The sequence below is a fragment of the Schistocerca americana genome, chromosome 1 (genome assembly GCF_021461395.2).
Source record: "Schistocerca americana isolate TAMUIC-IGC-003095 chromosome 1, iqSchAmer2.1, whole genome shotgun sequence".
Lineage (NCBI taxonomy): Eukaryota > Metazoa > Arthropoda > Insecta > Orthoptera > Acrididae > Schistocerca > Schistocerca americana.
In genome coordinates, this window is record NC_060119.1 from 1,099,630,284 (window position 1) to 1,099,647,370 (window position 17,087).

The window sequence follows — 17,087 nt, forward strand, 5'->3', positions numbered from 1 at the left end:
ACTAATTCCCACTGTATCTAACTTTAACCTATCCATTTCCCTTTTTAAATTTTGTAACCTACCTGCCCGATTAACGGATCTGACATTCCACACTCCGATCCGTAGAACGCCAGTTTTCTTTCTCCTGATAATGACGTCCTCCTGAGTAGTCCCCACCCGGAGATCCGAATGGGGGACTATTTTACCTCCGGAATATTTTACCCAAGAGGACGCCATCATCATTTAACCATACAGTAAAGCTGCATGCCCTCGGGAAAAATTACAGCTGTAGTTTCCCCTTGCTTTCAGCCGTTCGCAGTACCAGCACAGCAAGGCCGTTTTGGTTAGTGTTACAAGGCCAGATCAGTCAATCATCCAGACTGTTGCCCCTGCAACTACTGAAAAAGCTGCTGCCCCTCTTCAGGAACCACACGTTTGTCTGGCCTCTCAACAGATACCCCTCCGTTGTGGTTGCACCTACGGTACGGCCATCTGCATCGCTGAGGCACGCAAGCCTCCCCACCAACGGCGAGGTCCATGGTTCATTTGGGGGGGGGGGGGGGTCAGACAGATTGATGCTGATAAATAGATGTGCATGTAGTTTCTTACCAAAAGCATTCAAATACAGACCACACAGTGAGATGAAGCCAAACAATGATGATACATTCACCCATGTGTGAATACTTCTCATAGGTTCTCCCTTTCCTTCATTGAGAAGTGAAAAAGAAACCAATGTAATGTATCCCCCTGGACATTCACCTGAATTTTTAGCCCTACAAACTGAAATGTTAATTTATTTGAAGAGAGAAGGGTTGAACAAACAAAAGTAAATAAGTAAAGATTCTGAGACCAGAGGAATATTTCTTAGTAGCCTTTGAAGACATTAAGTTTTTAGTTTGTCATAAATGAAACTTCAGTTGCAAATTTGTACACAGATGCTTTACAGAAAACAACCCCTGTTCCAAACCCCTTTCCTCATGGTTCATATGCCTGCAATAGATCTATATGCAAGATGTGTCCCATACATCCTCACACCACCACCCTAGTTGCAAGATTTGTCCCATCTATCCTCACATCACCACCTACTCCATTTTAATCACAGGCATCTCCCATACCATCAAATGCAGGGCCACCTGAGAAAGCAGTCATGTGGTCTGCAAACTAAGCTGCAATGATTGTGCTGCATTCTATGTGGGCATGACTACCAACAAGCTGTCTGTCCATATGAATGACCACTGACAAACAGCAGGACCATCGAGTTGCTGAGTGTGTTACTCAGACAATGTGCTTCACTTCAATGACTGTTTCACATCCTAACACCATCTAGATCCTTCCTACCAATGCCAGCTTTTCTGAACTGCACAGGTGGGAACTCTCCCTGCAGTATATCCTACTTTCCCATAACTCCCATGGTCTCATCCTTCACTAGTCCCTATCCTTCGCCTACCTGTCTCCTTGCCTGCTTCTATTCCAGCACTATACAGCCTTCTGTTCAATCAACCCACTCACTAGACTTTTTCCCCCCTCTGCTTCTCTCCTTTTCCACTCCCCCCATCTGACTGCACATAGCAGCCTTACATGTAGCAGCCCTACACTGTAGCCACTATGTCCCTTCATGCTGCCACAAGTAGCACTACACCTTCCTCCCCCCCCCCACCCCCCCCCCCCCTCTCCTTCCCTGCTCTCTCTACCTATCCCCACCCCAGAATCTTCCTTACCCTCACTACCCACAGACTGCTTCTCCCACTGGGCACAGTTGCTGTATTTAGACACGGTCTGGCCTCAGCAGACAGAGACAGTGATCATGTATATGTGAGTTGTGCTTGTGTGAATATGTGTGTGTCTTTTGTACTTTAGAAGAAAGCCTTTTGGCTGAAAGCTCAAAACTGTAGCAGTCTTTTCATTGTGCCTGTCTGTGAGTCAGCATCTCCTCTATACAGTGAGTAGCAATCTATCCTTTTCATAATATTGTCTTAATACAAGAAAAGAATATACCAGACATTTCCCTGACCAGTTTATGTCTCATACGAACTGAAAGGCTTCCACAACCATTGTCTTCTTCAGTAAATGTTCCCTGGTATGTGATTGCATCGTCACATTACCACTTGAAATAGTAGCCAAACTATTGGTTTTTGAAAAACTGCATGATGATACAATTACAAAACTGGAAACATTTTATGGAAGATGCATACCTTCAATTAGAAGGAAAAGAGAAGAATTATTTTAATGAATACATTTGTCAGCCCACAATTCTTAATTATTTTTCTGTTTCTTTCTGATGATATTATCTGAACGTGTTTCTATTACTTCTATTGATATTATCAGTCTGATTAATAATTTATGGCTCTATTTCATATTTATTGCTAACAAAAATAGTATTAATGTTCACATACATTGATAAGTGCACATACACATCAACCTCAGTAAGCTAGAAAAACTATAGTGCTTCAACTGTGAAATCTGATATAAAAAAGAAGACTGAGATGACAAGAATATTCCCAGGCATACATAAAAATTAGGTGGTATTTGTGGCTATAGCTATGTATAATGTACAAGAAATAACACTGTAAACAGATCAAAGACAGCAATTCTTTGTATATCATTTATCATTATAAAACTAGTCTCAAACTGTAGGTCAGTTCTAATACTTGTTTTTTACTACACATGGTTCTTGCTTTTCTCCAACTCTTGAAGTGCCTTTTTCAACCAGTTATTAAATTTTGGATAAATGAGTTTGGGCACCAGTGCATGTGCAAAATCTCAAAAGCATTCTTATCTTTGAAGTGTACATATGTTCCCCCTATCATTCAGCTCCAAGAGCATGGCTACCTTTCATGATTTTTTGTTTTTCAGTTCCATCACGAAATTGTCATTATAAAAATATTAAGCTACTAGAATACATTTGTGTTTATGTGTGCTATAACCAAAACAATGAAGGAAAATATTACTGGGACAAAAGTGTCCAGTTGTGTAGTTATCTGAGCTAATTATTAATTATTGCATGTTTATTGTTTAGTAGGTTAATAATCATAAAAATGAAAGATATTACACGCTTTCAAAATACTGATCTGTTTACAGTGAGCACTATTGTTTGAAAATTTGTTTTTGGATAGGTGACGCGTATTCTGTCTATATGTACATATGTTTATTTGCACTTAAAAGGTATTACACCTTCTAAATCTTTTGATGAACTACGGATTTGTAGCTGTATTTTAATATACTATTGTACCCTTACTTCCTATGTTTTTAGGTGCAGATAGGCATCCCAATACAATGGCAGCTAGGATTTTATTCCTTGTATTGTTCCTGCTGGCTGTCCTGATGTATACAGCATACTCAGCAAGTGTAATCTCAATCATGTCATCCACAAAACCTGTTTCAAATTCGCTGCAAGGTATCCTTGAGAGCAGTTCCAAAATGTCTGTTGCTCTTCATGACATCCATTATTATCACACCCAATTCCAGGTGAGATATTGTCTCCTGTTGTTGAAGCGCTTCTGTCATTTTATTCTTAAAAGGTATCAGAATAAATGCTTGCAAAATTATGTCAAGATAGCACCTGTAATGGTGCAGTTACAACCACTCTGTCATAGCATTACTTCAGTCTGTCAGGATCACAAAACTTTTCTCACATTTGTGCATTAGGGGTTTGGTTGGTGGGGTGAGGGAGACAGGAGTCTGTCAAACGTGAGGGTGACCACAGCAAGATAGACAATTTGCAGTAACACTCTCTACAGGTGTGGACCGTCATCTGGTGGGTACAGACAGGTGTCGATTCATGGTTGCTTCATACATGGTACAATGGAGGTGGATGTGCCTAAAGGCCAAGCAAGCTGCTGAGGCAAAGTACTGGCAAAATGCAGTAGCAGTGGCCAGCTGAAGACAATGCAGTGTTGTTACAGGGTGGAGCAAATGCAGTTATTACAGCCGTCTATGAACTGATGAAGGCATGGCACATTCACAGGATTCTATGGGCAGGCCAGTGTGGCATCAAACCATGGTTCCCACAGAGTGTGACCAATTGGCTTCATGACCCAATACATAGGTCCTTTGAACTCTGCTGCTGAACTCTTCACTGCTGGTAGACCATCACTCTGTTGCTGAACTCTTTACTGCTTGTCGACCATCAAGCCTGCCTATTTTTAGCATTACTGCACCAGGTTATTTTGTTACTTGGTAGCAATAGCACACACAGATGGTTGATGCAATGCTGTGTCAGCATATAGAAATCTTGCCACATGTTGGTGTAGCATCAGAGGTGGTTAGCAGGTCTAGTGTCTCTTTAGGCATGTGCCTTCAGGATGGTAAGTGGATCAGAGTGTTCTGAAATTCCTCTGTGTCACAATATTCCATCTGCACTGCAGCACACCTTCCCTCTTCAGAGAAATTCAGACTTCAAATTTGTATGGTGCTTATCTGATGAAAGTAAGCTACAGACATGCTGGAACAGACACTGTAGCCCATGTAGTAATGACAGGAAAATGCATAATTTGCAGAGATCTTGTCACTGGCTTGTTTCAAAACCTATATGCAAGTGCTATGAACAGATGTGGGCGAGTTGACACACATTTGGACTCACTGGCACTCATGAGTATATGTTCTGGATGTTCACAAATGTTTGGATTCAGATAAATTTGAGAATGTGGAAATAATGGTATCTGATGTACAACAGTTATGTTTATCAACATGTTTAAACAACTGCAACCACAGCCAATAATAATAACATACATTTAGGCCAGTAACAAAATAATGTGTAAGCTTCGACAACTCTCCATTTCACATTTTTGTGTAAGTGGGAGTTTTGTGCTTTTGGTTTTTTTTTTTTTTTTTTTTTTTTTTTTTTTTTTTTTTTTTTTTTTTTTTTTTTTTTTTTTTTTGGACAAACGTACAAAATCCCTAACAGATATTTGTACAAGATCCTTAACAGATGTATTAGTTAACAAATTTACTTCTGGGTTCAAAATCAGATATTCTTATGCTTCAACCACATAACAGCTTGTGCTGACTGTACACTTCCTTGTTAAATATTTGCTTGTACTCAAGGTTATTTGATTTCTTCAGTCTCTCAATCAAAGAATCTGTTCTCAGAGGCTTTGGTACCTTTGCAGCTAACTTTTCCTTGTATCTTCCTTTTCTGTTCCCAGAATGAGATTTTCACTCTGTAGCAGAATGTGCACTGATATGAAACTTGCTGGCAGATTAAAGCTGTGTGCCAGACTTAGACTCAAACTCGGGACCTTTGCCTTTCGCGGGCAAGTGCTCTACTTACTAAGCTACCCAAGCATGACTCACGACCCATCCTCACAGCTTTACTCTTCTGTTAGTATTTAATATAGATTCTTCATAGCTCATGTTAACACTGCACATGAAAGCTGATTCCCCAGAGTAAACAACTAACTTCAAACACAAAGTGCCTTTTGAGGAAATGGTTAAACTGAAGTAATAATGTCTAGCAACATGGTCACTTGACTAGAATACAAATGAGGTGCTGAGATCCATAACGAACAAAACCACAACGCTGTCCAGATTCATCAAAACCAAGTGCAACATTAAGAAACAGGTTATGGGGATGGTCACAACTTGTTCTGTAATGGAAGGTGTTACCATGGGCCATGGTGGATGGCATGATCGACAGCTGAAGTATCATTGCACACCATTTGGTCCCATACATGAACATCAGACTTCTTATCGAGATTCTGAATGCCATTGTTGGAGGGACAGCATACAGAGTGAGTGCCATGCACAGACTACCACTGTGTTATACACAACACTGTTACAAAGATATCTTGTGAAGCAGACATTACTGTCAAGCATAAGTACTGTTTCACAAATTTTGAAGATCAGTTGACATACATGTGCAAGGAAAACTAAATTGTTTGAAGCGGTTAGGACAAACAGAAGAATAAGATTGATTACATGTTACAAGAAATTCTGCACATCTTAAGGAAGGTGACTTAAAAATAATCCATATATTATGCCTGAAGTAACTAATTCATAATCATAGGTATCTCATCATCAATATCTTCTTCTTCTTCTTCTTCTTCTTCTTCTACTGTTTCCAGTCCAAGGCTGATTCTGTTTAGAATATAAGCCTCCCCACTTTTTCCTGCCCTCCCAACATATCTCTCTCTGGTCTACCTCAGTCTCCTACTCTCTTCATCACATATTCCTTCACTCCAATGATTTGATAATTCAGAGGCTTCCTTTACCAGGCTACACATTAGCTGGCTGTTTCTCAAGGAGTTCCTCGCGGGGTGGGGGAGTGGCTCTGTACGTAAAAAGCAGTATTTCATTTGAGCACATAGACGTATCACGACACTGCACTGAACAGAGATTTGAAAGTTGTGCAGCATTAGTTAAATTTAGTGAAACTAAACTTCTAATTGCTGTTGTTTATAGGTCCCCTAACTCCGACTTCAGAGCATTTTTGCTTAAGCTAGAGGGGGTTCTTGATTCACTTTGTAGGAAGTACCAGAAAGTAGTTATATGTGGTGGCTTCAATATTAATTTTGTACATGATTGTGCAAGGAAAAGGATGTTGGTAGATCTCTTAAATTCATATGATCTGATGCAAACTGTGTTTTTTCCAACTAGGGTGCAGGGGAATAGTAGCACAGTCATAGACAATATTTTTATTCATTCTTCATTACTAGATGGGCATTCTGTTAGTAAAAGGGTCAATGGCCTTTCAGACCATGATGCATAAATTTTAACATTAAAAGGTTTTTGTACTCAAACCAATGTCGTATTTAATTACAAACTATGTAGGAAAGTTAATCCAACAGCAATAGAGAGTTTTTCAAAACTTGTCAAGGAACAAGAGTGGCAAGATGTTTACAGTGCTGAAAATATAGATGATAAATACAATGCTTTCCATAACACATTTCTCGTGCTCTTTGAGAGTTGCTTTCCATTAGAACATTCTAAACGGGGCACTAGCAGTAATGGACAGCCCGGTTGGCTGACTAGTGGGATAAGGATATCATGTAGAACAAAGCGGGAATTATATCAAAATGTTGGAAGTAGTCACAATCAAGCTACGGTGGCCCATTACAAACAGTATTGTAAGGTGCTTAAAAATGTTATTAGCAAGGCAAAAAGTATGTGGTATGCAAATAGAATAGCTAATTCACAGGATAAAATTAAAGCCATATGGTCAGTTGTGAAGGAAGTGTCTGGTCAGCAGCACAAGGTTGATGATATAAAGTCAGTTCACAGTAATAATATTTCTGTTACTGATAAATCAGATGTATGTACAGTATTTAACAACCATTTTCTGAGCATTGCTGGTGAATTAAATAAAAATTTATTTTCTACAGGAAATCATATAAATTTCTTAGCAAATGCCTTTCCGAGACTGACGTCTGAAATACTCCTCTGTGATACAGACGAGAGGGAGATTGAGTCAATAATTAAATCACTGAAGACTAAGGACTCTCCTGGTTATGATGGAGTGTCTAGTAGAATATTAAAGTACTGTGCTGCACATGTTAGCCCTGTATTTAGCCATATTTGTAATTTTTCCATTAGGAATGGTCAGTTTCCTAAGCGATTAAAGTACTCAGTAGTAAAGCCGCTTTATAAAAAGGGAGAAAGGGATAATGTAGATAATTTTAGACCTATTTCTATGCCATCAGTGTTTGCAAAAGTTATCGAAAAGGCTGTGTATGTAAGGTTAATTGATCATTTTATATTACGCGATTTGCTATCAAATGTACAGTTCAGCTTTAGAAGTTGTTTGACAACTGAAAATGCTATATTCTCTTTTCTCTGTGAGGTACTGGATGGGCTAAACAAAAAGTTTCGAACGTTTGGCGTATTTTTTGATTTAACTAAGGCTGACTGTGTTGATCTCACAATATTGCTCCAGAAGTTGGATCATTACGGAATAAGGGGAGTGGCTCACAACTGGTTCACCTCTTACTTTAGCAACAGGCACCAAAAGGTCATTATTCACAATGTTGATAACGGCTGTGATGTGGGATCTGAGTGGGGTACTGTCAAGTGGGGGGGGGGGGGGGGTGTCCCAGGGATCAGTGTTGGGGCCACTCCTGTTCCTTATTTATATAAATGCTATGCCCTCTAGTATTATGGGTAACTCTAAAATATTTCTGTTTGCTGATGAGACTATCTTGGTAGTAAAGGATGTTGTGTGCAACATTGACTCGGTTTCAAGTAGTGCAGTTCATGACCTCAGTTCATGGCTTGTATAAAATAAACTAACATTAAATCACAGTAAGACTCAGTTTTTACAGTTTCTAACACACAATTCAACAAAACCCGACATTTTAATCTCACACAATGGGCATAAGATTAGTGGAACTGAACAGTTCAAATTCCTAGGTGTTCAGATAGATAGTAAGCTGTCGTGGAAAGCCCACATTCAGGATCTTGTTCAAAGGCTTAATACTGCCATTTTCACTATTCGAACGGTATCGAAAGTGAGTGATACTTCGACATGTAAATTAGTCTACTTTGCTTATTTTCATTCACTTATGTCATATGTTATTATGTTTTGGGGTAACTCTTCCCATTCTAGAAGGATATTTTTGGCTCAGAAATGGGCGGTTCGGGCAATAAGTGGTGTGAGTTCACGAACCTCTTGTCGACCTCTGTTCACGAGTCTGGGTATTTTGACATTGGCCTCTCAATATGTATATTCCTTATTGTCATTTCTTGTTACCAATATTAGTTTATTTCCAACAATAAGCAGCTTTCACTCGGTTAATACTCGGCAGAAATCAAACTTCCATTTGGATCGGACTTCCTTAACTCTTGTGCAAAAAGGTGTGCAGTATACTGCTGCATCCATTTTCAATAAGCTGCCACTCGAATTCAAAAATCTTAGCAGTAATCCACGTGCTTTCAAATCAAAACTGAAGAGTTTCCTCATGGGTCACTCCCTCTATTCTGTCGAGGAGTTCCTTGAAAAATTAAGCTGATCTCACTTTAATGCTGATAGCGTTTGCTTAAACTTATGGACTGATTTTCTTTCAGGTTCATGAACATTTATTTTTACCTGTTATTACTTTTATGTTGTAAGTTCATGTACTGACACGTTCCATGACCTTGGGGATTTTCTCCTCAATTTGGTCCTACGGAACTTGACATGTAAATAAATAAATATAAATAAATCTGCCTCTCAGTCTTCCTCTACATTTTTCAGCCCATGGCTGATTCTGTTTAGAATATATGTCTCCCCACTTTTTCCTGTCCTCCCAACATGTCTTTCTCCAGTCTGCCTCAGTCTACTACTCTCTTCATCACACATTCCTTCACTCCAATGATTCATCTGCATCTGTCTCCTCTAGGTCTCTAGCCTCCTGTTATCATCTCATGGGCGTGTCTCAGTATCCTGCCAACTCTAATTCCTCTAACATGTCCATATGACCTTAATCTTGTCTTTTCTATGGTCTCTTGAATTGGCTCCTCTTTCAGTATTTCTCTCACTGTCTCATTCCTTCCTCTATCCACTCTAGTAAGCCTTATTCTGCTTCTTTCACATTTCATTTCACAAGCATGTATCCTGCTCACCTGCCTTTTCTATGTTACCCACATTTCTGATGCATATTTGAGCATTGGAGCATAATATGTTTGATATTACATTTGATTTCATTTTGGCAGTCCATTCTTGCTCTAGAACACGCTTCTTCCATCCTGCAGGAAATAATGGCTTGTTATCTCCTTGTCTTTCTGTCACTGTCTTCTATTATGCTCCCCAGGTTCTTGAAATTTTCCACTTACTTTAGTACTTGCCCTCTAATATTTATACCCGTTGCTGCCTTTGCCTTATTCCTCATTGTCACCATCACTTCACCTTTCTTTGTATTCAATTTCAATCCACGCTGTCCCACCACTTCCACCCATACATTTAGTATTTCTTGTACATCTCCATCTCCATTTCCCCGCATCATTAAAATGTCTACAAACACCATTGCCCTTATATTTTCATCTCCTATCTGTACTGCCACCTGTAATCTATAACAGTGATGAATCTTCAAACAATGGAAAATCCAGGATGGAATGTAACAATATCATGAAAAGGAAAGTTGCCACTCACCATATAGTGGAGATGCTGAGTTGCAGATAGGCTCAACAAAACGACTGTCACAAATAAAGCTTTTGGCCAGTAAGTCCTCCGTCAAAAATAGATGACAGACAGACAGACAGACACACACACATGCACACACACACACACACACACACACACACACACACACACACACACACACATACACACACACACTCATGCAACCACAACTCACATACGCATGACTGCAGTCTCAGACAGCCCTGTGTGGCTTCAGTTGCCTGAGACTGCAGCCACGTGTGTGTGTGTGTGTGTGTGTGTGTGTGTGAGTGATCTATTTTTGACAAAGCCCTTACTGGCCAAAAGCTTTATTTGTGACAGTCTTTTTGTTGTGCCTACCTGTGACTCAGCTTCTCCGCTACATCGTGAGTGTCAACTTTCCTTTTCATTATAGTGATGAATCTTCTCAACACCTTGGCAACACAACACATCAAAGACATTCCCCTATAGCTTTTTCACAAAGTCTGTCTTCTCTCCTCCTACTGCTAGACAACTCACACTTCCTTGATATATTTCCTTCATTCTTCTCACAGTCAGCCTTTGAATTTTCCTTTTCTGAAGGGTTTCCCATATCTTGCTTCTTTTCACACTTATCATAGGCCTTGTAAATGACCAAAAACGTTGTTACTAAGTACCTACCATATTCATAGTGTCTTCCTTGATGTTGCCTGATCTGCACCTATATATTGTTCCTCTCTCAGATCTCCTCCTACTATCTTCCATACCCTCTTTCCTGGAATCTTCTCAAATATCTTGGCAGCATAATACATCAAAGTCACTCCTCTATTAGGTTTTCACAGAGTTTCCTGCAAATCATCTTCAAAATTTGCACTATGATTGCTTTTTTCCAGTCTACAGGCATCCTTCTTTATTTCTATATTGTTCACATGGTCTGATTGAGCCATTGCACCTCCACAGCTACTCTCACCATCTCGAGACTTCCTTCATCCAGTATAAGTAGTTTTCCTCCTTTCTTGGTGTTTCTCAGTTCCTCTTTCTGAAATAAATAATTCAGATAATTAAATTAAATTTATGGGCAATAATTAAGAAAGAAACTAAGAAATCACTTATGGAATGTGAGGACTATGTTACTAAAGAAACAGCTAAGTAACAAAAGATGGCAGCCAGGTTGCCAAAATATGTAATAAACAGTAACTTTAAGTACAGTAGAGCATCAATTATCCGAACGTCGGTCAACCGAACGACCGCTTAACCGAACTGTGTACTCGCTCGCACTTGTTACTCTCCCACCCTATCATCCATCATCCCCCTCACTCCCAAACCAAGTATCCCACAGTAGTGGCCGCACTGGGCCACCGCTGGCGGAAATATTACTTCTAATGGGGCCTTCACAAGGCGCTGCTGACCGGCCAAGCCGCCAGTCGCTGTGTTTCAACAATCAGCACACTTCTGTTGGCTTGGTACTGGCAGTAGAAGTAGCGGCAGTATCAAAGCTGTTGACAGCAACAGCTGCGCCAGCTTAGAGTTGAGGCGTGCCTCTCCGCGCAGTTTGAAGGATTGTGTGCCCCAAAGAAGAGCTTCTCATGGTGCAAACAGTCACCTTCTGTTCTCTGTTACGACCACTTCTGTGCTGCTGCGTGAAGAAGTGAACTTGACGATACAAAATGCTTAAACGTAAATGTGTTGTCCTTTATATGAGGGACAAGTACGAGATTATTACTATATATTCCTACTGAAGTTGCCTTTGTATGTTACTTTGTAATACTAAAAGAGATGCCTGTTTTTATGAATAAATTTACTGTACAGTACTTCTTTTTGTCAAATAAACATGTACAGTTCAATTATCCGAACAAACCAGTTTTCCGAACACCCATGTCCCCCAATTAATTCAGATAATCAACGCTCTACTGTAGTTCAAAAGATTGTTGCAGGATTCTCAAACATATTCTCTGTTCGAAAATAATGAATTTCCTTGAGACAGAGAAGTTTCTGTCCATCAGCACGACTTTAGAAAGCATCACTCCTGTGACACGCAACTTGCCCTTTTTTCACATGATATCTTGTGAACCATGGATGAAGGGTATCAAACAGATGCCATATTCCTTGACTTCTGGAAAGCATTTGACTTGGTGCCCCACTGCGGACTCCTGACTAAGGTATGAGCATATTGGATTGGTTCCCAAATATGTGAGTGGCTCGAAGACTTCTTAAGTAATAGAACCCAGTAAATTGTCCTCAATGGTGAGTGTTCATCGGAGGTGAGGGTATCATCTGGAGTGCCCCAGGGAAGTGTGGTTGGTCCACTGTTGTTTTCTATCTACATAAATGATCTTTTGGATAGGGTGGATAGTAATGTGTGGCTGTTTGCTGATGATGCTGTGGTGTACAGGAAGGTGTCGTCATTGAGTGACTGTAGGAGGATACAAGATGACTTGGACAGGATTTGTGATTGGTGTAAAGAATGGCAGCTAACTCTAAATATAGATAAATGTAAATTAATGCAGATGAATAGGAAAAAGAATCCCGTTTATGTTTGAATACTCCATTAGTAGTGTAGTGCTTGACACAGTCACGTCGATTAAATATTTGGGCGTAACATTGCAGAGCGATATGAAGTGGGACAAGCATGTAATGGCAGTTGTGGGGAAGGTGGATAGTCATCTTTGGTTCATTGGTAGAATTTTGGGAAGATGTGGTTCATCTGTAAAGGAGACCGCTTATAAAACACTAATACGACCTATTCTTGAGTACTGCTCGAGCGTTTGGGATCCCTATCAGATCGGGTTGAGGGAGGACATAGAAGCAATTCAGAGGTGGGCTGCTAGATTTGTTACTGGTAGGTTTGATCATCATGCAAGTGTTACGAAATGCTTCAGGAACTCGGGTGGGAGTCTCTGGAGGAAAGGAGGCATTCTTTTCGTGAATCACTACTGAGGAAATTTAGGGAACCAGCATTTGAGGCTGACTGCAGTACAATTTTACTGCCGCTAACTTATATTTTGCAGAAAAACCACAAAGATAAGATAAGAAAGATTAGAGCTCGTACAGCAGCATATAGGCAGCCATTTTTCTCTCATTCTGTTTTGGTGTGGAACAGGGAGAAAAGATGCTAGGTGTGGTACGAGGTACCCTCTGCCACACACCATATGGTGGATTGCGGAGTATGTATGTCATTGTAGATGTAGATTGGCATGGACTGTTCAAGAGATAGTGCAATAAAATCAGTGTCTCATACATGCAGGTAAACTACAATAACTCCATGATCTGCAAAATCACTTAAGAATGTATTTAACTCTTTAAAAACTAAAACCTCTCACAAAGTTGAAGAAAAGTACTGAAATCCGTTTCTTCACATGCATTCAATGAATTCGGTAACACATACAACATATTACTCTCACAGAGGATATTTCAAGACAGCCTGTAATATTATGCAATTATCAGATCCCTTTACAAGAAAGGTAGTAAGACTGATATTATAGATTAACCAACCACTTACATTCTTCTCAAGGGTGCTGAAAAAATTTGCATACAAGAGCCATAACACACCTCTCTCAAGATAAAATACTTAATCTCAATTTGAAATTCAGAAATAGCTCTCCACAAAAGAAGGTATTTTTCAATTCACTAATCAGACTATACAAAATTTAAACAACAAAATGTTACCAACTGGTATTTTCTGTGACTTGCCAAAAGCATTTGGTTATGTAGTTTGCAGTATTCTCCTAGAGTATTATGGCATCAGAGATCTTGTGGGTAACTGGTTTTTGTTCTATTGGACTAAAAATATGAAGAATATTGCATCAAGGAACTTGGGGATTGTACTCAATGAAACAGCATCATCAGAATAGGGAATAATCACTACAGGTGTCCCACAGGAAAAAGTCCACTATTGATTTTCTATCATATATCCAAGAAGCAAAAACAATTCTCTTAGTTGATCATACAAGTATTATAATCAGGTCTGATGGAGTAACTTTAACAAATGAAATGTAAATAATTTTTTCTTGAAAATGGGTAACTGGTTTTCTGCAAATGGACTGTCACTGAATGTAGATTAAGCACAATACAAGCAGTTCAGTGCCACACAAGACCTGGCCACTCAATTAGAAATGCTGTCTGAGGGAAAATCATTAATGAAACAGAGTATTCTAAAATCTTAGGTGTTCATACTGATGAAAATCTTATCTGGAAGTTACATGTCACCGATCTTAAATGTCTAAGATCTGCAACTTTTGTGTTACAGATAATATCAAATTTTGGAGATAAAAAGGTCTAAAAGTTGAGTTACTTCCCGTGCCTTCATTCATTAATGCCTTTTGGCATCATATTCTATGGTAGCTCATCACTAAGAAAAAAGGGATTCTTGAAAAGAAGTGTGTAATGAAGTATAGTAAGTGGTGTCCATTCTCAATCACCATTCAAAAATTATAGTAACATTCATATATTATATAGTACTCAAAGGAAAAGTGATTTATGCTATATATTTTCTGTATAAAGTTGTACTATAATTGTAAAACTGACTCATTCCACATCATAGCGACACTTATGAGCCACAGAACATTAAAATAATTAATTATAGCCATAAGAACAGTTAATCCTTGTATAGTCTCTGATTCTCCAACCCTCTTCTTGCATACTAGCTGAAGGAACACTTTTTCCAATAACTTGCTTTGTCATCTGTTGTTTGTGCTTACATCTGCTGCTGCCTGGACAGTAGAAAGTTTTTGTTTGTCTAATTTATTTCTCTAAAAGATAAAGTGAAGCTGCTGGTGAACTTGGATATTTATGTCAAGCAATGTTTTATTCTTACAAGGGAACCTCCCCATCGCAGCCCCTCAGATTTAGTTATAAGTTGGCACAGTGGATAGTCCTTGAGAAACTGAACACAAATCAATCGAGAAAACAGGAAGAAGTTTTTAGGAACTATGAAAAAAATAAGCAAAATATACAAACTGAGTAGTCCATGCGGAACATAGGCATCATCAAGGGTATTGTGGGTTCAGTAGCGCCGTGGTCCCGTGGTTAGCGTGAGCGACCGCGGAACGAAAGGTCGTTGGTTCAAGTCTTTCCTCGAGTAAAAATTTTTACTTTCTTTATTTTCGCAAAGTTATGATCTGTCCGTTTGTTCATTGACGTCTCTGTTCACTGTAATAAGTTTAGTGTCCGTGTTTTGCGACCGCACTGCAAAACCGTGCGATTAGTAGACCAAAGGACGTGCCTCTCCAATGGGAACCGAAAATATTTGATCGCAAGGTCATAGGTCAACCGATTCCTCCACAGGAAAACACGTCTGGTATATTCTATATGACACTGGTGACGGTATGTTGTCGACCCACCTAACTTGTACACTTGGCGAATGGGTGAAAAGATTCTTCTACCTTGCCCGATTTAGGTTTTCTTGTGGATGACATAATCACTCCCAAAAAAGTGATGAAAACTTAAGAGTTTGTCACATAAACTGCAACAAATGAATGCAACAGTTTCACAGTCGCACAGTTTTCCCTGTGTTCTGTCAAAACATTTGTTTTTAACGTTTTCAAATTGTTCCGTGTGTAGACTGTCAAATCCTGCATATGTCCAAGCAAATCTGAACATGTCCTGGAATTTTGGAGAGTGAAGTTGATTATGTGTGAGTACCTGAACTTTGATAATTGTCTGAAAATAAAAAATTAAAATTTTCACTCGGAGGAATATTTGAACCAAGGACCTTTTGTTCCGCAGCTGCTCACGCTAACCATGGGACCATGGCGCTACTGAAATCACGTTATCCTTGATGTTGCATATCTTGCGCATGGACTACTCAGTTTGTATATTTTGCTTATTTTTTTCATAGTTCCACACAACTTCTTCCTGTTTTCCCGATTGATCTGTGTTCAGTTTTTCAAGGCCTATCCACTGTGCCAACGTATAACTAAATCTGAGGGGGGTGCGATGGGGAGGTTCCCTTGTTAGTGACAGTATTTGAAGTGATATAAACCACATCATTGAGGGCAGTGCATAAGGATTACTGCCCACAAAGTTGGTTTCAAGTCCTGTTTAAAAACAAAAGTTAATTATCACTTATTGTTTTTGAAATAATTTACTGGTGTTTTTATCTACATCTACATCCATACTCCGCAAGCCACCTGTGTGGTGGAGGGTACCTTGAGTACCTCTATCGGTTCTCCCTTTTATTCCAATCTCGTATTGTTCATGGAAAGAAGGATTGTCAGTATGCCTCTGTGTGGGCTCTAATCTCTCTGATTTTATCCTCAAATTCTCTTCATGAGATATACATAGGAGGGAGCAATATACTGCTTGACTCCTCGGTGAAGGTATGTTCTCGAAACTTCAACAAAAGCCCGTACCGAGCTACTGAGTGTCTCTCCTGTAGAGTCTTCCACAGGAGTTTATCTATCATCTCCGTAACGCTTTCGTGATTACTAAATGATCCTGTAATGAAGCGCGGTGCTCTCCATTGTATCTTCTCTATCTCTTCTATCAACCCTATCTGGTACAGATCCTACACTGCTGAGCAGTATTCAAGCAGTGGGCAAACAAGCATACTGTTACCTACTTCCTTTGTTTTCAGATTGCATTTCCTTAGGATTCTTCCAATGAATCTCAATCTGGAATCTGCTTTACCGACAATCAACTTTATATGATCATTCCATTTTAAATCACTCCTAATGCATACTCTCAGATAATTTATGGAATTAACTGCTTCCAATTGCTGACCTGCTGTATTGCAGCCAAATGATTAGGGATCACTCCCTCTATGCATTTGCAGCACATTACACTTGTCTACATTGAGATTCAATTGCCGTTCCCTGGACCATGTATCAATTCGCCGCAGATCTTCCCATATTTCAGTACAATCCTCCATTGTTACAACCCCTCGATATACCACAGCATCATCCGCAAAAAGCCCCAGTGAACTTCCGATGTCATCCACAAGGTCACTTATGTATATTGCTAACAGCAACGGTCCCATGACACTCCCGCGCGGCACACCTGAAATCACTCCCACTTTGGAAGACCTCCCTCCATTGAGAATGACACTTTGCGCTCCGCTATC

The 17,087-nt window shown here is 39.6% G+C and overlaps 1 protein-coding gene across 1 annotated transcript in view; it reads left to right on the plus strand.

Moving 5' to 3' along the window:
* The window catches only part of LOC124596598, a 113,770-nt gene that overhangs the window by 44,935 nt on the left and 51,748 nt on the right, over positions 1–17,087 (plus strand). Inside the window, exon 8 of the mRNA XM_047135798.1 lies at positions 3,230–3,444. Within this exon, the coding sequence (XP_046991754.1) occupies positions 3,230–3,444 (215 nt within the window). The remainder of the gene's footprint in view (positions 1–3,229; positions 3,445–17,087) is intronic.